The sequence below is a fragment of the Petaurus breviceps genome, unplaced genomic scaffold, assembly GCF_028583685.1.
Source record: "Petaurus breviceps papuanus isolate PSGF00001 unplaced genomic scaffold, PetGlider_PUasm1.0 90740, whole genome shotgun sequence".
Taxonomy (NCBI): Eukaryota; Metazoa; Chordata; class Mammalia; order Diprotodontia; family Petauridae; genus Petaurus; species Petaurus breviceps.
The window spans coordinates 7,714,592-7,740,119 of NW_027187330.1; the positions used below are offsets into that span (position 1 = coordinate 7,714,592).

The 25,528-nt window shown below is 39.5% G+C and overlaps 1 protein-coding gene across 1 annotated transcript in view; it reads left to right on the forward strand.

Annotated features, from left to right (window-relative positions):
- The window catches only part of FRMPD2 (FERM and PDZ domain containing 2), a 279,466-nt gene that overhangs the window by 22,282 nt on the left and 231,656 nt on the right, over nt 1-25,528 (forward strand). Inside the window, exons 6-12 of the mRNA XM_069067069.1 lie at nt 1,280-1,340; nt 2,652-2,796; nt 4,668-4,739; nt 9,536-9,710; nt 12,310-12,460; nt 13,197-13,335; nt 16,446-16,598. Of these exons, the coding sequence (XP_068923170.1) occupies nt 1,280-1,340; nt 2,652-2,796; nt 4,668-4,739; nt 9,536-9,710; nt 12,310-12,460; nt 13,197-13,335; nt 16,446-16,598 (896 nt within the window). The remainder of the gene's footprint in view (nt 1-1,279; nt 1,341-2,651; nt 2,797-4,667; nt 4,740-9,535; nt 9,711-12,309; nt 12,461-13,196; nt 13,336-16,445; nt 16,599-25,528) is intronic.

The window sequence follows — 25,528 nt, forward strand, 5'->3', positions numbered from 1 at the left end:
TACAGAGGGTACCGTAATGTAGCGTGTAGCTCAGGGGATCACCTTCACTACAGCAGCAATCTCAATAGGGCTTATTTTCGGGGGAGGGCTTATTTTAGAGGAATCTTACACAGTAAGGGGAGGGCTTATTTTCGGGATAGGTCTTATTATCGGGGAAACACGGTATGTATGTATTGCCTTGGTCAGACATCTGAATTTGTCTGTTGATCTGTGCTAATTTCTTAGACAGTTAGAAGCCCTGTCTGTTGGGCTTTATTTCTCTGCTTGTATTTTCTCCATTTTCTTTGTTTGGATTTTCTCTGAAGTTCAGAGGACTGACTTTTCCACTGAACCAATGAATGTAATTAAAAAGATTGCTGACCCCTTGGCAGCTAGCTGTCTTTCTTTGTAAAGCAGATCTAAGAGCCTGTGCTAGCAGCCATCCTGGGTATGCTGGTGTAGTTGCCTCTACACTATTCCATTGTTAATTAGTTCTAATTGACAGAAAGTTCAAATTTTCATTGAGCTGAAGTCTGCCTCCATGTAACTTCTATCCATTGGTTTCAGTAATCAAAGATTTTAGGAATTCACCCATTTCTTTCATTCATAACAAAAAAGTGCTAGGAAATTATTTTGGTGCCTTATTTCCTGATAGTTTCAATTTGCTTTTTTCCTGAAGATTTTTTGCCTTCTTTATAGTCCACCCCCCCCAAGTACTTCTAGTTATAGAACTTTTCTGACCTTACCCCACACTCTGAGAAAGTTCCTTAGAAAAAGGGTAATGCTGAGAAGCTCATAGTCACCTCAAAGAGACCTCTTCATCCCCATCTCCAAATCTAGATAGGATTTATGACATTTCAGGGAGGGAGGAACAAAAGCTACTTTGGAATTCCCCTAGAGATAAGATTCTGAACTTTTTGTTTGTGTTGCATATTTCTTTGGCATTCTGGTGAAGCCCATCCATGTACCTTACCTCAAAATAAGAGTTTTACAATGAAAATAAATTATATTGAAATAGTTATTAAAATATGAAAAAACAAACAAACAAGTTCATAGACCCTAAGTGAACCCTTGCTAGGCAAAGGTTCAAATTGTTCTGAAGAGTTTCTGTGATTCAACAACCTCAGGATCATCCTTCACAAGCTTAGGAATCTATGGTGTTCTCTAGACCAATCTGTGACTTTTTCTTAGTCAAGAAAATGCCATGTATTCATATATTCAACTTTTCTATTCCATGCCAAATGAGAGATTGATAGACATTGCCTCTGCCTCCTAATCTTTACTGTTTTATTGGTTTTAGAAAGAGATACACAACGACTGTGTGTGTCAGCACCCAACAACACCAAATTCTTTCTCAGCAGGTAAGCTTTCAAGTGAACAAAAGTCCAAGCTTTCTGTATTAGGTGGTTATGATTATCACAAAGTAGAGCACTAGCCCCAGATTCATGGGTAGATCTATTGTGAAATGAAGATAGGGTTGCTGTGGAAGAGCTGACAATGTCTAATTCACCTTGGGGAACCTGAATCATAGAACTTGAGAGTTGGAAGGGACCATGGCATCCATCTTGTCCAATCCATATTTGAAAAAGAATCCCCATCACAATACAACACAAGCCGTTGCTTGAAGACTTCATGTGATGAGCTCTCCTTTACAACACAGCTCATCCTGCTTTGGCAGCATTTTGACTGTATTTGCCAACATTATGCCTAAATGGGCCTATTTACAATTTCCATCTATTACTCCTGATTCTACCATCTAAGACCAAAGAGGACAAATCTAATGTCTACCCATTACAGCCTTTCAGGCCCTTGAAGACAGCTATCATGACCCCTTTGAGTCTTCACCAGGCTAAATATCTCCATTTCCTTTGACTGATCCTCATATGATATAAGTTAAGAACTCTTCACCATCTTGGTTGACCTCTTTTGGATGTTCTCTAGCTTAATAATGTCCTTTATAAACTAAGATGTTTAGATAGCAATACACTTTCTTGCTGAAATTGCATTAATCTAAGATTTTTAGATGTGTCAAGTGGCATAGCAGTAGTCTAAGTATGTAGTCTAATGTAGTCTAAGACATTCAGGAGCATTTCTGTTACCCTTTTGAGAATAAAGTTCAATCCCAATATAATTAGAAAATTTGAGCCAAGATAATTGCTTCAGATGCTAAAGGAGACATGGGGGAAGGGGAAGTTGATTTCTTAATCCCCATTTCTAGTGTATTTTACTCATGTTGTTGCCATATTTACCTTTGGCTCTCTATGGATTAAAGTTAGTTACAGTCCTTGCTTATTGGAATTAATATTTGAATAATTCATATATGAAGAAGTCCTCTATGAAGATTATAGTTTTGTCCTCTCTTATCTTCCCAGCATGATTGTTCCTCTTAATAGCCCATGAATAGGATACCACTTATCTCTACCCCAACTGCTAGCACTGACCACAGGGAACTTCCTAAATTGTTTGACACTTCCCTGACATTTGCTCTCCCTTTACCAGTGAGCTGAGTTTCTATTCTGTGTATAATCAATAACCACATATTCTCCTGTAAGTCAATAACTTGTGGTCTTGGATGCTATCAAGTTTCAATATTGTTAAGGAAGGGCCTCTAATCTTAGTAGTTTCTTGACCACAAAATGAATGGTTTTCTAACTCTGATATCTTGTTCCTAGATCAACTAGTCCAATTGTGGATGGAGTTCCCCTAGGAATTCAGCAAGATAACAGGCTCAGCTTAGGATCTGCCTTCTCTGAGGCACCTAAGAGATCCTCCTCAATGATCTCTTCCCAGAGATGTTTATTACAAAAGAAGGAAAGGGTAATGTTAAAATTAAATATACACACATATACACATATATACACAAATGCATTTATAATACATACATATATGTATATATTGCATGAAGACTTCATATGATGAGCTCGACTTTACATATGTACACACATACACACACATACACACATATCCCTGAGGAAGAATTCCAAACGAGGAGGAAGATGTGGGATGGCTACTTCATTTAGTTAAAGAGAGAACAAAGTTTCTCTAATCGTTAATAGGTTAGCAGACTGAGCTTGGCCAATGGTAATGGAAAGAGATACATTTTCCATGCTTTTAATGACTTGGAGTAGGTGGGCAATGACATTAAATCCCATTTCTCTGCAATAAGCCTTCTCTGCTTCTTTGCCTGAGGTTATCTCATCATTCATGATTTATTAGGTTTGGCTTACCTCTATTCATTTAGATCCTTGCTGGCTGTGAAATTACAATTTATGGCTTTTCATGTTTTGCTACATAGATTATAGAATCATGGAAAGGTAGATCGAGAAGTGACTTTGGAATTAATCTGACTCAGCCCCTCATTTTATAGGTGAGAAAAGTGAGGCCCAAATTGGGGAAATAACTTGTTAAAAGGTCTGCAACTAATAAATAGTAAAGCCTGGGCTAGAACTCTTTCTATAACACCATGAAAATTCTGGGGATGAGCAAACAGCCAGTTTCCTTAGAGGGGAGTGAACTTTATGCAACAGATAAAGTATTAGATTTGAAGTCAGAAAGAGTTGGGTTTGAATTCAATCTTGACACATATAGGTTATATCATCTTGGATAAAGCATTTTTCCTCTCTGAGCTTCAGTTTCCTAATCTGTAAAATGTAGATGACTGCTATTTCAAAGGGTTGTTTTGAGGCTCAAATAAGAGCACGTAAAATATTATGTGTGTGTGTGTATCTATATGTGTATATATATTCATCATAAACCAGAGATTCCCACAGATAGCCTGCTGGCTGGACAAGGCTCACAGTATTCCTAAGTACACACCATACCAGATTAAAATATTATTGGGAATTATTTAACACACTAAATTAAAATGTGGTAAAATCTAGACAACATCATATTTTAAAACAAAGTCAATATGTGACCTGTAGGGATCTATATGTACAAATTAATGGTCCCTGTTTCTATTTGAGCTTGACACCACTGGTGCAAACCATAAAAGTCAGTTATTATGAAGTGCAAAGCTTTTATGATCCAAAGATTCCACCATTTACTAGCTATATGACATTGGCCCTTTCATCTCTTTGGTAAAATTGGATCACCACATGTAGCCTAGTGCTGGACACACAGCAGACATCAAAAAAAGCCTGTTGGTTCATCAGTGGGCCAAAAAGGACCTATCTATAGGTCGCCCACTTTCCTCTAAAAGTCTTTAATAACTTAATTGAGCCATTTCAATTCTGAACCAGTAATAATAACTGGCGTTATAGAGATCTTCAATATTTACAAAGCACCTTACCTAATTATCTCATATGAGTCTTGAAATAATTTTGTGAAGTAGACAGTATGGATATTATTATCTCCATTTTATGGGCACAGAAACTGAGGACCCATGAAGTTAAGTGACATGCTCATGGTCAAAGAAGTATTAAATGTGGGAGGAGGGGTTATTTCTTAAAACTACACTGCTTTGCTAAGCTAGCTAGCTTGGCTAAATGGTCTTTGATCTTCCTACTTTAGAATTTAATGAAGCTCTGATTTTTTTCCCTTCTTCTATTACAAACCAAGTTTGCCTTTCCCAGCTCTGTAGGGAAGAGAGGGGTAGCATGGTTGTAGTAACACAGATCTAGAGGGCCTTGACCAGAAGGGGGAAAAGTGAGTCCTATTTATTAAAACATTGATTTATTTTTTCCTAGTTCTCAAGACCAGAGTTTATCCAGTTGAATGGAGAGGCACCAGTGACATTATTACTACCTGGATCCATCGTGGTAACTATTGTCTTCAATGTTGACATGAGTGGAAGATGAGAGGAGGGGCAATAAATTCCTTTCTTCATACTGCCATAGATGCCAGTGAGAACTGTGGCTGGTGGTTCCTGAGTGTGATGTCAAAGACATCTCTCTTCTCTGGGACAGCCAGAAGCAATGTGAAGAAGAGTGCACCTAAGGGGCGGCCAGGTGGCGCAGTGAGTAAGAGCACCGGCCCCAGAGCTGGGATGACCTGGGATGGAATCCGGGCTCAGATACTCAGCACCACACCCAGAAATAACTGGCCGTGTAACCTTGAGCAAGTTACTTAACCCCGATTGCTTAAAAACACACACAAAAAAATAGTGCATATGCAGAACCTTGTTGGCAAAATGGACAGAATGCTAGACTCGGCCCCAGGAAGTCCTTAGTTCAAATCCAGCCTCAGATACTTGCTAGCTGTGTTACCCTAGCTAGTCACTTAATCTCTGTTTGCTTCAGTTTATTCAACTGTAAAATGGTGGTATCTACGTCTACATCTATACAATCACAGGATCAAATTTGATAATATATGTAAAATGCCTTTCAAGCCTTAAAGTGCTATATAAGTATTCGCTCTTGTTACTGTTGTTATTATTAAAAAAAAAAAACAAGCCCTGAGGAATTGTCATGGGGGCAGTGTTGCAGAAAACAGTCTAATTATAGGTGTATTCATGCACAGAGGTAGGGAGTCTAAACCTATGCCTTGCAGAGAGAGAGAGAGGAAGAGTGAGAGAGAGAGAGAGAGAGGAAGAGTGAGAGAGAGAGAGAGAGAGAGGGAGAGAGTGAGTGTGTGTATGTATGTATGTATGTATGTATAAGCCCTACAAGATGGATGCCATAATCATGGGCAGCTTGAAGGTGATATAGGTTGGCAGATGACCACAAAGTGAAGCATAGGGTTGGCAGTCATAGTGAAGAAGAAACATCAATCCCAAGAGTCAGGGAATGCGTGCTCTCTTGGATGCTGGTGTCCTGGTCAAAGCCCTATTCACCATGTGTTTGTTACAGCTCTACACAGATCTTGAAGAGGGAGAATTGCATATTATTTTTGGGTCTAGTCTATTGAATCACTGGCTGTCATTGCTTCATGGCTGTCAGGTTGATATAAGCCAGGCCTCTGGCTGAGCCCAGACCTTCCAAGTCTCAAAACCTTAACTTAAAATAGCATATTTTCAAAACATGACCCCAACTGGAGCTGAAGGGCCAGTGGGAGGAAAGCTGATAAATTGATTCAGGCTTCAGTTCCTTCTTGTGCCCAGAGTCCTTTTGCAGACACCTAAGGGCTCGTCCTTTTGATGCTGCCTGAGAGGTTCTCAGTGGTACTAACCCCCTTCTTTCAGAATAAGGTTGAATTTACTACCTTTAACAAGGCCTTTACATTTTCTGCTTCCTCTGTTATGGTGGCAAGCTGGTTTTCTGGGCCTCACAGGGTTGTGCTGTGGTTATACTCCCAAAGTCCCAGAGACAGTGATGCTGATGAGATTTATATTTTCTGCTTGTGTAGCTCAGTAGCAGCAGCAGAGCTGGTGCAGACAGACCCCACATCTGTAGGGCCAGGAAATAACCAGAGACCGTCTAGAAAAAGGCTGCTGCAGCCCAAAGCCAATGGTGCTTTTGTAACAACCTTCCATCCTTCTTCCATGTGTAGGATAGTATGATTAGTTGTGTGTCTGTGAGAGAGACGTGGAAAGAATCTCCCACAAAGGCAGGGTACTTTGGTGACAGTAGTTTGGGGGTCCTGGGAATACTTCCTTTGTTGGAATTTCTTTGTGATGTGCCCACAATTCTTTGTGTGGACGAGGGGCCTAAGTGTTGTCCTCAGTATGTTTCCTCTGTAGACAGTGGTACAAACATCATTTGTCTTGCCCTTCTGGAGGCAAGGAGTATGGGAATTTGGGAAAAGCAGGCATAGTCCCATGATGAGATGAATGTCAACAGGCTTAGTGGCCTCTCTGAAGGTACTTATCAAGGCCTTCTGCTATCCATACTTCTTCATCCTCCTGGAATATTTTCTGCCTGCCACTGCTACTGCTCAACCCTCCCACCCAGTAATAGTAAAATTAATGAAAGCAACAATAAAAACTAGCATTTATATAATAAATCAACAATAAGAACAATAATAATAATAAGTAGCATTTATATGGTAAACCAACATTATTAACAACAACCAAAATCACTAGCATTTCTATAGCTCCTTACTGTTTGTAATGTGCCCTATGTATATTATCTTATTTGATTCTCCTAAGAACTTTGTGAGCTAGTTGCTATTATTATCCATATTTTACAGAAGAGGAGACTGAGGCTGAGAAAGGTTAAGTGATTTGCCCAGGGTCACATAGCTAATAAATGTTGGAGGCCAGATTTGACCCAGTCTTGATTCCAAGTCCACCATTATCTTATCTATTAGAAACCAGACCATGTAGAAGCAGAACCACTTATTTCTAACTTGTGCCCTGAGAACCACAATTCACCCTGGTTATTTTTTGCTGTCTTCACACCCCCTTTCCATTTTTTGCTCTCAAAATTATAATCAAATCATCACCAGTGCCTCTATAAAGGAAGTATCCATTGACTACCTTATTACTCCACTCACTATCTTCCTGACTTCCCAAACCAAAACACCCTTCCTTGGTCACCATTTTCTATTGTCTCCCTTGAGATTAGGTACTGTTTTTTGTTTTTGTATGTTCAGAATTTAATACAGTGTTTAACATGTAATAACAACTTAGTTGTGCAGTGAATAGAGTAGAGACCAGGGTTAGACTCATCTTTCTGAGTTCAAATCTGGCCTCAACACCTCTTAGCTGTGTGAATCTGGGAAAGTCACTTAACCTTTGCCTCAGTTCCTCATCTGTAAAAAGAGCTGGAGAAGTAAATGGCAAACCACTTTAGTATCTTTGCCAAGAAAACCCCAGATGGGGTCACAAAGAGTCAGATGCAACTGAAATGATTGTTTAGTAATTTGTTTTCATTCATTCATTCATCATAAGATTGTTTTCATTCATTTAACCATTCATTCTTTTTTTTTTAAATTTTTTAAAGCAATCGGGGTTAAGTAACTTGCTCAAGGTTACACGGCCAGTTATTTCTGGGTGTGGTTGCTGAGTATCTGAGCCCGGATTTGATCCAGGTCATCCCGACACTGGAGCCGGTGCTCTTACTCGCTGAGCCACCTGGCCACCCCTAAGCAATTGGGGTTAAGTAACTTGCTCAAGGTTACATGGCCAGGTGTTTCTGGGTGGATATTAAGTGTCTGAGCCTGGGATTCAATCTCCAGGTCTTCTCAACACTGGAGCCGGTGCTGTTACTCGCTGTGCTACCTGGCCACCCCCTTAACCATTCATTCTTTAAGAATATATCTACTTTTAGTCTAGCCTTTGACAGTGTCCATTTCTACTGACCTACATTGTGCATCTAGGAGGAAGCATTTGGTGGCAACTTCCCTTCTTCCCTCCAACACTTTCCTGGCTTTAGTACCACGTATCTTGCTGGGCAGCTCTTAAGATCCTTTCCCTCTCACAGATTACTTGTGTCATCATATTTTGCATGTCCTACTAATATATCCTAGCCCTTATGCACACAATTTTGATAAGTTCAATCAGTGATGCTACTAAGAATGAGTAACTATGTAGACACTTTTATGGTTCTGACCACCTGGACTTCCTGAAAACAATGACCAGTGAACTAAATGGATCAACTGGGCAGATAGCTCTACATGAAAGTTATTTTTTTTTGATGCTATGAGTAGAGAGCCCTTTCTGGTTTCCTGTCTATCACCTGATGACCCTCTCCTAGTAATAACTGATATTTAAATTTAAATTTTAAATTCTGAACTTAATAAACACCAAATAAAGTGCTACATACCTTATTTACATTCTCTCATTTGTACTTCATAATAACTCTATAGGTTTTATCATTACCATTTTACCAATGAGAAAACTAAGGTTCACAGTATATAAATGACTTAGTCATAGTCACACAGCTAGTAAATGCTGGGGGAGTTTGGGTGGGGGCTTGAACCCATGTCTTCTTTACTCTAGACCCAATGCTCTTTATCCAATATGCCATGATGGCATTTATTTCAACTGTCCAAGAGCAGTGTGAAAGGTTGACTTTCCCCTCTCCACAACCATCTATTTACTGTTTCTTCACTGCCTCGTTGGGTACGTCTGCCTTCATCTGCTCTGCTTTGATGGTGGCCAATTTGCCCAGAAAGATGCTTTGGACTGTGGTTTAGACTGCTTGCTTCCAATATTTTATGCCACCCTGTGTTCATAACCTGAGGAGAGGGAAGCTCAAGAAATCAGAAATAGTTTCATAATAAATCTTTCACCTGCTGATAAATGACATCGAGTTTGGCTATGCTGTGCAATTTCGAGATTCTAATTAATCCCCTTATCTCTCTTCCATGACTATTCATGGATTCTTCATGTTAGGGAGAGCTGGGTTGAGATGGTAACTGGGCAGTATGGAATTCATTATCATTATCTCCAAGTTGTGAACCTCAGTGAACAGCATTAGATTGATTGACAACGCTGAAAGTGCAATGAATAATTAATGATGGTCCCTTGAAAGCCTCAACAGGGAGATGGACAAGGAAGATACACTGAGGATTTTAATGGGGATTTCTGCAGGGGGAAGGCTCCCATTGGAACTGTCTTTGTATGCACCTCTGTGGAAATAGAACCCACACTGAAAATTGGAATATGTTATAGAGAGATGTTGCACTGACAGGGACCTGGCATTCATGTACTGTTTTTTTCTTCTCTTTCCAGACAAAAAAGGGGAAATCATATTTGTCTCAAAGAGAACTCTGTGTGGTTCTGCTGAATGGGCAGTGTTTAGAAGTGAAATGTGACATCAAGTCTAAGGCACGAGATGTCTTTAATTTAGTTAGGACCTATGCCAACCTAGTCGAATACTTCTACTTTGGCTTAGCTTGCCAGAAAGGTAAGTGTTTACTATAGTATAAGTTACATTAAAAAAAGATGAAAACTAAAAAAAAGTTCATTAAAAAAAGAAATATCAACTTCCTTCTTAGCAGTGGTCAGCTGGCAATATATTCAGTGACATATATAGGTGACCAGGATTCTGGTTGGCTGGATTTTATGTGTCACTGGAAAATTACTTAAAAATCTCTGTAGCTCACTTTCTCCATTAAAAAAATGGGGTCAGTATTTTCAAGTGTCAAGTTCTTTGTGTGAGGGCCATGATGTAAGTGTTATAATGAAGTGTTAATCCTTCTCTGAATGTGGAATAGGATACTTATTTCAGGGTAATGCTCAAGGCTACCTACATTGTAAGATTTGCAAGTTAGAGAAGCTGAAAATTGCTATCCAAACATAAGTATAGAACTAAAGGAGAGTTGTGGAATCCAGTAGACTATAAACTCCTTGAGGGCAGGGACTGTTTTCATTTCATGTCTTCACAGCCTTAACTTCTATGCCTGGTACATAGGTAGTGAATAATTTTGTTCGGTTGAATTGACTCTAAAGATAGTCCAGTCTCTTAGACAGGGATGTGACTAGATCATATTGAATACAGAAGGAAACTCTACAACCTCTTGTCCTCAGTCACTTTTCCTGTGTCTTAAAATTCTTGCTATGAGGAACTTTTATTTACAATGAATTATTTTAATTCTGAACTTAAACACTAGGAGAAAAAGAACACTTTCATACTCACAGTAGAACATAGAAAAAAGATTCTTTATGGATCTGTGAACCTCAACTTTATATCACTTGCTTAAAAATGTGTCATGAATTCTATACATTACTTTCAAAATGTCCTGTTTGACTGTACTTACTTTTGAACTTCATTCTGTTTCCTTCTGAGCATTAAAAAATATTTCAGTGACCCTCTTTTTTGGTATCCATATTGGTAACCACTCTCACCCTCACCCAAATTAACCAAAAGTAAGAAAGGGAAAAAACCACCTTGTTACAAATGAGAAAATTCTTCAAACAAAATCATTAGCTATAGTAGCCATGTCCCCAAATGCATAACTCTGCACCTTGCATCCGTCACTCCTCTGTCTGATGGTGGGTAACATACATCATCATAGGTCCTCTGGAGATAGAACTGATCAGTGCTTTGATCAGGCTTTTTAAATCTTCTAAGTTGTTGTTTTTCCAATGGTGTATATGTAATATGTTCTTGTTCTGTTCATTTCACTCTACATCAGTTCATACTAACCAGAATTCTCTGAAATTTTCTCTTTTCTTACAACACTGCATTCACATACTACTATTCATTTAGCCATTTCCCAATGGTTCAAGAGGCAATCTAAGTCACCCCCTTAGATCTAGTTTTTTTGTTTCCTCTTCCTCTCCTCCCCCTCTCTATTTAATAATAAGTACTTAAAAATACTGATTGTTGATTCCCATTTCAGATTCAGGAAGTCTGTTTTGCTTGTGACTATTCCCTTCCCAGAATTTTCATCAATCTTAATAACCTCCCCTCAGTCAATTCCCTTATTTCTCTGTTGAGTTTGATATCAAATTAATTTGTCCATAAACCGGTGTGTGTGTGTGTGTGTGTGGTGTGTTTAATACTCTTCTGTCCATTCAGATAAAAATGAGGTTCATGTCTGATAACCAACTCTCCTTACCTCTTCTTCCATGTTTTCTCACATACCCAGTTATGAGAAACAAATTCCATTTCCTTCTTCCTCTTTTCCACACTAGTGTTACTCTTTTTTCTTTTTCCTCTTTCCAAATTCTTAAACAGAATCAATTTTGCATCACCACTGCCAGGACCTCTATTCTTGTTTAACACCTTCAATACCCTTTCATAATAGGTTTTGAATGTCCACTTTTTTCTTCTCTCCCTTACTAGAAAATCAACATTGCATCATCATAATAACTCTCTCTAATTGGTCACATAAATTTATCTTTCTTTGTTTCTCTGGATTCTTGTGCTTGTATTTCAAAGTTACTACCTGGCTTTGGTCTTTTAATCAGAAAGGTTTGAAAGTCCTCTATTCCATTAAAGATTAAATTTTCCTCCTATAGGATTATGCTTAGTCTTGTAGAATATGCTCCCTCCCTCCCTCCCTCCCTTCCTTCCTTCCTTCCTTCCTTCCTTCCTTCCTTCCTTCCTTCCTTCCTTCCTTCTTTTTTTTATAACTATAGATTGCCCTATATATAGGTTAAATCCTAATGTAGAGAACTAGACAGGGCTATACATTGATGGGGGTTGACTTCCTAGAGATTTATATATCTAAGTTGAGCCTGTCCTATTAGGTATGAGTTTGGTAGGATGTATTCATTCTGATGTCTCTTTAGATAGTAATAATAGTTAACACTTACATGGAACTTAAAAATGTATAAATCTTTTTACCTCTATTCTGTCTTTTGATCTTTGCAATCACCCTGCATAGTAAGTGCTATTAGTTTACACGTGATGATTTGAGACTGAGAGAAGTTAAGCAATTTGCCCAGGGTCACACTGACCTTTGAGACAGGATTTGAATTTAGGTCCTCTTGCTCTAGGGTCCAAAACTTTATTCACTATGTCATTCAGCTGCCTCAAATCACTGTTTCCATTTCAGGTAAAGAGTTCTTTTTCTTGAATGATGAAACCAAGTTGTATGAAGTGGCACCAGAAGGCTGGAGTGACAGATCCAAGAAGAAAACCACCATTGTTAACTTCACACTGTTTCTGAGAATAAAATTCTTTGTCAACCACTTTCACCTTATCCAGTGAGTGCCATGGTCTTCTGGCTCATTCCTTTGATAATGGATGCTTGCTTTAAGCTAAATCACCAGCACCTGTACACACAGTTAAATATGATACAAAGAAATTTGGCATGGGGCACAGCATTAGTCACTGGGGAAATCAGAAATGCTTCCCAGAGGGAGTGGTGCCTGACTGGAGACCTGGAAGAAGAGGCATATTCTAGAAAGGTCAACAGAAGGAATAGAGGGACATTCCAGAGGTGAAGAAACTTCTTTCTTCAGCCCTGGAGTGAGTACCGGAATGGAGGAGATCATCGGCCCAAAACATTGTTAAAGTAAATGTTTGTTGAAATGAATTAGGCTTGTAGACTTTGATTATGCATTCTTTCACAGCCTTTACCTTTTATAGACTGAAGTGATGGATTCTTTTAAATTTGTCTTCCTATGCTAGCCATGGTGTAGTGGATAGCAAATTGACCTTAGAACTAGAAAGATCTGAGTTCAATTCTTGCTTCTGACACATAACTGGCTATGTAATCCTGGGTGAATCCCTTCACTTTTCAGTATTCTAAATAATTCTCTCTAAGACTATAAGTTGCAGAGAAGGTGCCAACTTGTACTGGTAGGGGGAATTTCCTCAGATGGAAGTTTCCTAAATGATTAAAACCATGCCCTCATAGGCCAGCTTTTCTATCTTCCTTTCTCTGCCTCTTGCTGGTATCTGCTAATTTTATTTGCCCTTCTGTCTTTGTTTTTCTAGGCACAGTTTTACAAGACATCAATTTTATCTCCAGCTCCGGAAAGACATTCTGGAGGAACGTATATACTGCAGTGATGAGATGCTATTGCAACTTGGTGCATTGGCCTTACAAGTGGAATTTGGGAACTATAGTCCAGAGGCATGGCTGATACTACTATGTTTATTCATGCATTCGTTTTTTTTTTTTTTTAAGCAATCAGGGTTAAGTAACTCGCTCAAGATTACATGGCCAGGTGTTTCTGGGTGGGTGCTAAGTATCTGAGCCTAGATTCGATCCCCAGGTCATCCCGACACTGAAGCCGGTGCTCTTACTCACTGAGCCACCTGGCCGCTCCTCATGCATTCATTCTGCAAGCATTTCTGAGTTCTTCCTGACTATGCAACCCTGGCCTGGATGCTCTAGGTGGTGGTGGTGGTGTTGGCTACTAAAAATAGAAAAACCTGACTCTGAAGCCCTGTGTCTATGACATGACAATCTGTAATAGAGAGTCCACCTGGGATTCTACTTGAGATCATAGATTTAGACTTGAAGGGGCTTTAAAGATGATATTTTGCTGGTGTTATTTAATTTGGGGTCTGTGAAGTGACAGAGAATGTTTTGAGAAATATATTTTAAAATAGTTGATTTCCTTTGTAATCCTATGCATTTTATTTACCTATTCAAAAATAATATTTTTAGAGAGGGTCCATAGGTCCTACTATACTGCCAAAGGGGTTCACAACACACAAGAAGACTAAAAAGCCCTAATCAAGATCCACCTTCTCATTTTACAGACAAGGAAACTGAGACCAGGGAGAGGAAGAGACTTGGCTGAGGTCACACAGTGGCAAGTTGTGGAGCCTAGATTTGAACCCAAGTTATCTTATTCTAAATCCAGAGCTCTTTCCATTATATCACATAGTCTATGCTTTGATGGATCTGTGACCTCATCCAGCTAGGCCCTTCCTGGACCAAAGGACATTGCAGTCCACCCATGCATTATTTCCTTTTCAGTGATTTCCATCCTGAGACAGGCTGAACACAAGTGACATTATTATGAACTAAATGCTAATCTGATTCCTATCTAGCCTCTCCCAAATGACAGTTGCAATTAGGTCAGCCCTACCTGTGTCTGTACAACTGGGGCACAATCCAATGTTAAAACTCTTTCAAAGATTCATTTGATGCTGTTTGTTTATGATAGCTATGGGGCTGGGGAGACAGGTCACAGAAAAGCAAATGACAGGAACTCTTGGCCATTTCACATTTAACTGTGGTCATTGGGATGCAGGCTAGCAACTGAATGGGAGCTCCTGCTGAGCCCTGACTTGAAGTGGAGAGAGATGCATCTGAATTATGGCTTTGATACCTAATAGTCACTTAGGCTCTAGAGGACCTTTTCCTTTCTGTCTCCACCTCCTGGCTTCCCACAATTCCCAACGAAAGTCCCATTGTTAACAATCAATCAATAAACATTTATTAAATACCTATTATGTGCTAAGAAGCCCTTTCTAATCTCCTTTAGCACTAGTATCTTCCCTCTTTCAATTTGTTATATATATATATATACAATATGTATGTGTGTATGTATATGTATATATGTACACACATATAATACATATATAAAACAAATTGAAATATATGATATATGCATATATATTATATATGTATACACAAATATCTATCTTATTTGCACATGGCTGTTAGTATATGGTCTCCTTCATTAGGCTGTGAGCTCATTGAGAGCAATGCCTGTCATTTTGCCTTTATTTGGATCTCTGTCATTTAGCACAGTGCCCGGCACACACAATGTTCTTAATAACTTTACTAACTGAGTATAAATTACCTAAGAGTTGCTGATTTGATCTGGTGAAGGGTATTTCCAAATCTAGCTTTCTATAACCTATCCAGCCCATAAAAACCCATAATAAAACATCACCTACCTCCCAGAACTGTTATGGGAGAAAAGTGCTTGGTAAGCCCTCAAATGCCATAGAAATGTGAGCAATTACTATTATTATTATTCTCCTTTTCAAGTATGGCACCTTTCCAGTGTTTGCCGCTTACTTGTAGCAGTTCTTCTGATCACAGCACAGATGGGCTGGCTACAGGCCCACCACATCAGTGGCTTTATGGAAACCATTAGAATAAGAATGAGCTATTGGAATGGAAGTTGGACCCTTTGTGGGCTTGCAACCTCCCTAAATATCAGTCTGGGATCCGTTTGCCTGCTTCATATATTCTTCCTAGGAATCCAGTTCACATTCATTCATTCAATAAGCATTTATTTGTTATTCAGTATTTTTTTTTCCAGTTGTGTCTGACTCTTTGTGACCTCATCTAGGGTTTTCTTGGCAGAGATACTGGAGTGGTTTGCCATTTCCTTTTCCAGCTCATTTTACAGATGAGGAAACTGAGGCAAAGAGAGTTAAGTGACTTTCCTAGGGTCACACAGTTAGTGTCTGAGGGTAGATTTGAACTCAGGAAGATGAATCTTCTTGCTGTATCCACTGGGTCACCTTGCTTCCCTTATTATGTATAAGGCCAGAGGCATCATGGCTTACTTGATAGAGCCATGAGCCAAAACATCTTGGGACAAGTACTATCTCTGACATGTATTAGATTTGTCACTCTGGACAAATTACTTAACGCCTCAGCATTCCAGGTGACCCCAAAATTATAAACAGTAGAACTTTTGTGAATCTGTATTGTTAAAGAAGGTCTCTTCCCCAAGAACTTGTTCTCACTATGGAACCAAAGGTTCAGACCTTCCTTCTTCCCTGCCCTCCTTAGCAAACACTGTGCTGTTTGACTCCTACAACAATTCTGAAATTAAGTGCTGTTATTATCCGAATTTTATGGTTAAAAAATGAGACAGAGGTTTTTGTGACTTGCCTAGAGTAACACAGCTAGTAAGTGTCTGAAGCTGAATTCTGAACTTGGGTCTCCCTGACTCTCAGCCCAGCATTCTCATCCATTGCTCTATCTAGCTACCCCATAGAGGAGGAAGGTATATAGCTATCTATGTCCTTTGCTAGTCTTCCCTTATTTGCCCACTAATCATCTTATTTAACTTGGTTTGAACCCTAACATCTGTCCATGTAGATAATTTTATTTATATCCCTCAGAAAACTCGCTTGGGGCTAGATTGAGGATGTCCTGTAGAATGGAATAGGGGATTTTCAACCAATGTTTTATTTTTACTCTGTTCAGGATTCTATGTCACATTTTGATCATTAGCCTTTCCCTCTGTATTTTATTACCCATAGGCACAGGGGAAACATTATTTTTTGGTTGAAGACTATATTCCAGCAAGCATGATTGAGAGAATGACAGCATCCTGGGTGCAATTGGAGATCTCAAAAATGCACCGTTGCCATAGTCCCCTATCTGGAGAAGAAGGTGAACTGGAATTCTTAAAGGTATGGGCTTTCGCTCCCTAGAGAATAGATATTTCATTTATCTATGGTAGTGTCTTTCTTCCCAAGAGTTCACATATTTCACATTTGTAATCTATCTTTATAAGAGCTAGGGTATCCGTCTATGAGTTCGATATATTCCTCTTTTTGTCAGATTGAAAAAGGCGGCATGAGTTGCAGGGTTTTGGGGGGTGGTAGAGATAATGGTTTTCTTTTCTCTGGAGGTTCTCAAAGCAAGGATTAGGTTGGAGAAGAAATTTTTTGTTTAGGAATGGATTGGATGAAATGGCTTCCAACTTCTCTTCCATCTCACATTCTGTGAGTGACTGGTATTGCCTTGTGAATCTAAAGCAGTCAGGAAAAAAAAAGTCACTTGACCCCCCCCCCCCCCATTCCTCCCCACCCCTCCACCCAAGCCCTAGTTCTGCTCTCTTTCCATTATGCCCTGCTTCCTCTTCTCAACATTTTTTAGTATAGGAAAGGCAAATGAAGTCAATGAATATTTTATGTTGTTTTCATATCTTGATTTCACTCTGTTGAAACCTTAGTAAGCAAAAATGGCCACAAATGATTTATTTGTCCATGTGAATAGATTGTACCCAAGGTTGGGAAGAATATTTAAGACCATGTTTTTTTGTTTCAGTTTAAAGTCTTTTATTTAGACACATTCTTAAGAAAATTGAACTTCCTGGGATAATTTTCATGTCTGGTCTTTATTTTTAGTTAGTTAGTCACTTAATGTTCATGTATGGTAAGCCCAATATGCCTTTAAAATGAAATAATTTCCTTTAAAAAGTGTGAGCAGAAATTCAGCCCATTTCAGATTCAGTTTTTATGCATAGCCAGTGTCAGGAATAGTTGGCACCCTCTCTACATGCTGAGATTTAAGTCGTTTTAGCAATCTGGTTCATGGTTTATTGGGAATGGAAGCACAGTGATAATCAAGGCAGATAAGACAAAAGCCCCAATTACTGATGCACATGTCATTGGAATCTACATGGGTCTCTGGGTATGGTGCCATCATAGTTGGTGGTTTTATACTAGTCTTATGAAATATTTGAACATTTTGGGTAAAAAAGGAATGATGGTCAAGGGAACCTTAATCATAAGCTAAATTGTACAAATGGTTTTGTGTCTCTTTTTTTATCCTTTCATTGAAAAACTGATCAGAATTGAGAGGCAGCGTGATGGAAGTAGTGGATAGCTCACTGAACTTGGAGTAACTAAGTCCTGGGTTCAGATATGCCTTCAGGAGCTGTTCCATTTTTGTCTTTGTATCCCTAGTACCTAAGGCAAAGAAGGCATTTAATGATGCTTATTAATTGACTTTGGGAGAGTCACAACCTTTCCGAGCCCCCTGATTATTGAGTATTTTCATCTGTAAAATGGTGATATATATATTTGCTTTTTGGAGGGGGGGAAAGGCAGGGCAATTGGGGTTGTGATTTGCCCAAGGTCACACAACTAGTGTTAAGTGTCTGAGGCTGGATTTGAACTCTGAGGTCCTCCTGACTCCAGGACAGGTACTCTATTCACTGAGCCACCTAGCCGCCCCCTGTAAAATAGTGATATTAACATCGACCTCATAAGATTGTTGTGAGGATCAAATGACAATTTTTTTTAAACAAACCTTAAAGCTTTTTATAAATGTGAGTTACTATTTAATTATCATGCAACTTTGTATTAATCTCAGGTGATGGACTGTTGTTTTTTTTTTTTTTATAACATTTTGACTATTGAAAGGCCAAGGTGCTTTTCATTTCCTTTTTTCTTTACCTATGATTATGCCCTTTCCCTATTACCTCCAGTCATGCCTATTGTCTTTAGGGGCAAATGGACCTATTTTAGGGATCTGCTAATTGAATACCCAAAATCATAGAATGACAGGGCTAGAAGGAATCAGAGAATTCACCTAAGCTAAACTGGTTCTTTATACAGATGAGAAAACTGAGATGGAGAGTGGTTAAGGCATTTGCCCCATTTGTGGCAGAATTAGGACTAAAATTTTAATCTCTTTGTGAGAGTAAGTCAGAGAATGGCATTATGGGCTCTGTGCAGGGAAGGACAGGCGGTCTGAATGAAATCTTATCTTCACAAAGCATCTGCTCACTTCATTCAGTTAGGACTCAGGGATTATTGTCCACACAGGATTGCCTTCTATGACACTCCTGCTTATTCAGGTAGTGCCCTGGTACCCCTTCTGAACTGGTTTCCCAAAATGGTAGGAAGGGTGAAAACCCTTCTGGCTGTTCCACTCCCTGGGATATTAGCAGCACAGAGATATTTTTCTAGTTCCTCCTAATGAGTCTGGGCAACTTTGAAATCTTCAGTGATAATTTGCAATCATTGTTATGCTTTGTCCCTCTAGGCCCATTCCTGGTTAAGATGAAGCAGGTTCTGTGGTGCTGATTGTACCTTTCTTAATGTGGAGAGTCAGAGGATATAGTTGGGCAGTTCCTTTGCCAGGTTGGAAGTGAGGACAGGCCAAGGTCAAGAGCCAGGCAAGTGACCCTAGCCTTGAAGGGACGCAGGGGAGAAATTGGTTGTGTGAAGTACATGCAGAGTAAAAAAACCAAGAATCATGATAAGATCTGAGCTGGGGTTATCAAGAGATGAGATATGGGATTCAGTTTGGAACTGGACAAATGAAGCAGCCCTGAGTTAGAAGAGAAGTCATCTCAATTCACTGTACTTAGGCAGTCTAAGGGGATATGCATATTTCTTTTTTTTTTTCTTTTTGGAAGGCAATTGGGGTTAAGTGACTTGCCCAAGGTCACATGGCTAGTTTTTGTGTCAAGTGTCTGAGGCCAGATTTGAACTCAGGTCCTCCTGACTCCAGGGCTGGTGTTCTATTCACTGTGCCACCTAGCTACCCCAAAGGGATATGCATATTTCTATATTTGGAATATAAATAGCAATTGTTTCTGTTCTGGCCAGAAACTGAGGGTCTTCCCCTCCCAGACTGATTCATCTGTGAAGGCAAACTGGGCCATCTCTTGCCTCAATTCTTTCCTAGACTTTAATTACTGAATGGCTATTGCCTCAGACAAACCGAGACCTGGGAAAGACCAAGCTTAAAAAGGCCAAGGTCTCCCATTGCATCCTGGGTCACTGTCAGTCATCTTGACCTATGTCTTGCTACTGGATTCCAGTGACTGTGGAGAAGAGAGTGAGGCTGATGACTTTGCACGCCTGCCTCACAGCAATCCAATTTACCTGCAAATCAAGACACCACCCTCCTGATGTCATTGGTCTTCTTCAAGAATGAAGAATGAACAATAACAACAATTTATATACTCAGCTGGAGAGTTATAACTACTGTGGGGAGACCAGAAGTTTGTCCCAGGGCTACAACATCCAGGGAATATACTTCTTCCCTATGGTGGGTAACAAAGTCATAGCAACTTCTGAGCTGGTATTAATAATAATAATGATGATGATAAAAGACATTTAAATGGTGCTTTAAATAGTGCTTTCAGGCTTACAAAGTGCTTTACATACATTATCTCATTTGATTCTCATAAGCCTGTAAAGTCAGTGCTATTCTAAATCTTATTTTATAGATGAGGAAACTGAGTCTGAGAGAAGAAGGCAGCCACATTTTGGTGTGAAATTCTTTGAGTCAAAAGCACAGAGGGAGGATTCTAACTCAGATTTTCCTGACTCTGGCCAGGACCAGAGTGCTGGGCTAAGACCTTAGATCAAATCCAGCCTCAGATACTTACTAGCCGTGTGACCATGGGCAAGTCACTTAACCTCTATTTGCCTCAGTTTCCTCATCTGTAAAATAGCATCTACCTCCCAGGATTGTTGTGAGGATCAAATGAGATAATAATTGTCAAGTGTTTAGCATAATGTCTGGCACATGGTAGGCACTACACAAATTATAGTTATTGTGGCTATCATCACCACCACCACCACCACCACCACTACCACCACCACCACCACCTAAGTGACTTTTATTTCTTACAAAGTGCTTTACTGGTATTATTTGTTTAGTCCTCTAAGCCTTTGGCGAAGCAGGCAGTTCCATTCTCATTAACCTCATGTTAACAATGAGGAATGGATCTTTGAGAGATTAAGTGACTTGCCCATGGTCACACAGTTAGTGGGTGTCTGAGGCAGATTGGAGCCTTCACTAGGAAATGCTACCTGTCAAGAGAATCAAATGTTTTAGCTCTGCTTTCCTTTGCTCAAACACTAACACTCTTGTCAAATGGCTATTTAATCACAGCTTCTTATGGCTGCCATTACTTTGGACTATTTTTTAAAGCCTTTAAACTGCTGCCATGTGATGCCCTCTTGAAACAGAAATGTTTTCCAGTGCTATGTTTTCATCTCACTTCATCAGATGTCTAATTGAGCCGGTTCATTATCTCACACTGATAGCAGACTTGACTGAGTGGAATAAATGCTAGATGAAATGACAGCCACACTACACATGGCAAATCCAAGGAGAAAAAGAGAATTGGTTTGCACCCCATCCCCTCTAGTCTACCTTTTATATCAGTGCCAGATTAACTCTTCCTTCTGCTTAAAAAAAAAAGCCCTTCATCGGCTCCCCCCTTGCTTGATTAAAATCCTTATTTAATTGCTGGAACTCCCCTAGTTCTTAGGCCAGTGCTCTGCGCAAGCATATAAAGGTTTGATAAATTAAATTGAAATTTATTTTCCAGTCTGTAGAAAAACAGAACCACAGCAATAACATTCATTGAAGACTTTCTGTACACAAAACATTTCTAGGCACGAGAGGGAAAATGTAAAATTTCACTAAGACACAGTACCTGTCCTTACAGAATTTACAATCTAGGGGCAGCTAGGTGGCACAGTAAATAGAGCTGGCCCTGGGGTCAGGAAGACCTGAGTTCAAATCTGGCCTCAGACATTTAACACTTACTAGCTATGTGACCTTGGGCAAGTCACTTAATCCCAACTGCCCTGCATTACTCCTTCCAAAAAAAAGCAAAAAGCATTTAAAAAAAATAAAAAAAAAAATTTACAATCTAGTGGAGGGATAAGGTGCAATTATAGATAGCTGTAATACACAATATCATATGAACTATATAATGTGATATCAAAGTGTGAAGGTTTTTAATTATGACAAAAACAGTAAGCATGTATTAAGCACTTACTATGCACCAAGCACTGTGCTATGGGCTGGAAATAAAAATACAAGTAAAAAGGACATTCCCTGTCATTGAGTAGCTTATACTGTAATGGGGAAAGACAACACATAAAAGGGAGCTAAAAAGTATGCATGTGGGGAAGGGTGGCGAGAAAACTACATCTAGCCTGGAACAGAAATCTGAAGAATTAGGAATGGAGCAAGAAATGATTGAAAGAGTAGATGTGGAAGTTCACTCATTAGTGGATGAATCACAGGGTTGGAAGAATCTTCCAAGGTGAGAAGGCTACAGTGGTCTTGGAAGATTTCCTGGAAGAAGTATCTTTCAAGTTAAGCTTTAAAGGATGGGTCAGGCTTTAATAGGTGAAGAAGAGAAAGGAGAGAATTCCATACATAAGTAGCACTAAGTCAAGAAAGTGAGGTGCATGTCTTTCCATAGTTCAAATTCTATTATAATAGGTAGAATGAAAATCTCTACTTAACAACAAAAATCACAAGACTAGTTAATTACCCCATTAGTATCAATGATATTTAATATGGCAGGGGAGTACTAGAGGGATGTTGGGAATTCAAATCCTGGTCCCACTTCTGCTACTGGACAACTAAGCAAGTTCCCTCACCTTCCTGGCTTTTGGTTTCTTCATCTGGCAAGCTGGGGAGTTGGAGTAGATGACCTCTAGTGTTCCTTCCAAAATAAACATTTCATGTTCCTATAATGATATTCCCATACAACTAAAGCATTTGGATAATCCCTTGGAGTTGGTTGCTATGGAAATTGACCTGCACAATTTGCAAGGAAGAAGAAAACTCTTACCATATTCTGAGGTTTCCCTTATCTCAAGGAGACCATCAGAGGATTTAAAATAAAAATGTTTAGTTTATTTTATTGTTCTACTACATTTTAAGCTTCATTCTCCCTTAGTGTATGGGGAGAGAGAGACAGGATGCATTAAGAGCAAAATAGACAAAAATGCCCTTATAGACGTTTTTTGCTTTCCTAGTACACTCCCCTTCCTCCCTGCCCCCCAGTGGCAATACATATGGGAGCTGTCCAACACCAACATAGCAGAAGAAATAGTGGGGAGGGAATGGGGGAGGATTAAACTACTGTGTCCTGGCTTCAAGGTATGCTCAGCTCATTGAGTGTGGCAAATTGCACAAACTCTTTAATCAGCTCAGCTTGAATGTAGTTCCTTTGACCTGCTTGGTATCTGGTGGTTGTTGACCTTCAGTTTAATCTTTGGTTCTCCATTCTTCTGGATCCTTTTGCTCCTGCTGCTCAGGACACTTTCAGATTCTGGACATGCCTCTTGCCTCTGATCTTTTTCCTGTGTACTGTAGTTGCTCACCCAATATCTGAACTCCTTCATGATTTATAGAATCACATAATCACAGAATTTCAGAGTTGAGAAGACTGGTTGTTTTGACACAGCCTTCACCTCTGTAGAGCCCCTTAAGCTCAGCCTGTATCACCGTGGACCTCCCTAGGCTGACTTCCAGACCCACATTACTTTGCCCTGTGATACCTCAGCCTTTGCCATGTGGGAGTCCTTAACCCACCAATTCACTCTTCCCACTCTGGGGCCTGATTCCCAGAAAGCATTCAGGAGTTAGAGAAGCCGCTAGTTACATGTAAAGTCAGAATGTAAGTGAATATGCAGATGTGCGAAACTTTGTGAACACTAAGCCAGATGATCTTTAACGAGATATGGTCTGAGGTTCCTGCTCCTCATGAAGCTCACAGTATGATAAAGAGATTGTAATAAGGAGTGATGACATGTACACAAAAAGAATAGTAAAAATAATACACAAGTGTATGAGAGGTATGAACACGATTCCATGTGAGGCCAAAGATGGGAAGGGTCAGTAGTAGATGGAAGGATCATGAAGTCTCCATAGGGGAGCTCAGACAAAAGTTCATGGAAATGGAAAGGTAGGTGTCATTCTTCCTTTGACAGCCATAACCATCTGTGGGATTTATATCCAATACACTAACATTAACCTAACACTCCTCCATTCCAGCCCTTCCTTTTATGAAGCCCCCAACCTCTTCTTTCTGAGATAAATGATGGCCTCTCTGCACAGTTATAATCTAATTGATCATATTAGCAGCTGCACATGAGTCATTAGGAGCCCTCCTGCAATTCCCTTCTCCCCAGTACACCTACTTCCTGTCCCTTAATCACTTTATTTATTACTGTGTCAGGCGGAGCCCTTCCCTCAGAGGCAAGCAATCAGGAGTCAGGGTTGTGTCTTTTCCTGCCACCCCCACCACTTCCCTTTTCACTTTGGGTAAGACAGAATGAGTTGTACCAGATGAGCAGCCATGGATGGATTGTGTTGTTATCATGAATCTTCTTGTATTATCTTTACCCTCCTCAACATAGTCTTTCCCCAAACTTTCCTGTTACTATCAAGGGTGCCACTATTCTTCCACGTACAAAAGTTCACAACCTCAATCTCATCTGCTATTATCTACCTCACATCTCTAACCAGTTGCCAAATCTTGTCATTTCCACCTTCACCATATCTCTCATATTGGTCTCCTCTCTATTTACCCAGCCACCACCCCAGATCTTCATTACCTCATGCCTGAACTATTGCAGTGGCCTCCTAGTTGGACTCACTGCTATAAATTTTTCTCCTCTCCAATTCATCTTTCACACAACTGCCAAAGTGATTTTCTTTAAAATGCAAATATCACCGTATCACTGTCCAACTCAATAAAAACCAGTGACTCCCTAATGACTTCTAGGATCAAATATTATTTCATCTTTATCTTATCCCTTAAATATCTATTTTGTATGTTTTACAAACGATTAGTGTACATAATTATTAGTATATAATATCGTATGTGTGTAACTTAGAAATCAGCAAACATTCTTCTATGGCAGGTTTGTGCTCAGTTTTTTTTTTATTTTTAGAGGGGCAATTGGGGTTAAGTGACTTGCCCAAGGTCACATGGCTAGTAAGTGTTAAGTGTCTGAGGCCAGATTTGAACTCTGGTCCTCCTGACTCCAGGGCTGATGCTCTATTCACTGTGCCACCTAGCTGCCTGCATTTTTTTTTTTTCTTACTGACAGTGTTGCACGGTCAAAAGAATTTGGAAATGACTTACAGTTCAACCCATGCATGAAGAATTTTCTCAAAAAACACCCCTGAAGTGGTGTTCTAGCTTCTGCTTGAATGTCCCCAGGCCATTCTATTTGAGGGTAGCTCTAGGGGGCAGAATATTTTTCATAATTTAAAGCCTAAATTTTGCTTCTTTGAAGTTTTTATGCATTACTTCTAGACTTGCTCTGTGCTCTCTCCTCTTCACCTTCTCATATCTGGAGACAGTTATCATGTCTAATGCCACTTTCCCCACTGCCCTCAGTCTTTTCTTCATTAAGTTCCTCAGATACTGGCCACATAGCCAGTTTCTTCACCATCATGGTAACTCTCTTCTAAACCCCTTTCAGTTTATCAATGCCTTAACTAAAATCTAGGTACTTCGATGATATTTGATTTGGGCTTTAAAAGATTAGCAGAAATTTAACAAGCTTTGGAGATGGAAATTCTCTAAGCACATTCATAAAAGTAGGAAAGTGAAAGGCATGTATACATGGATGTTTGACATTCCAGTTTATCAGCAAGAGGGTACGTGGACAGGAACAATATGATATAGAACTGGAAATACAGAGTGGTGCAATACTGTAGAAGGTCTTCAATTCCAGGTTAGAGAATTGAACCTTTACTTGATAAGCAATCAAGAGCCATTAAAGAATTTTTTTTTAAAGCAATAGGGGTTAAGTAACTTGCTCAAGGT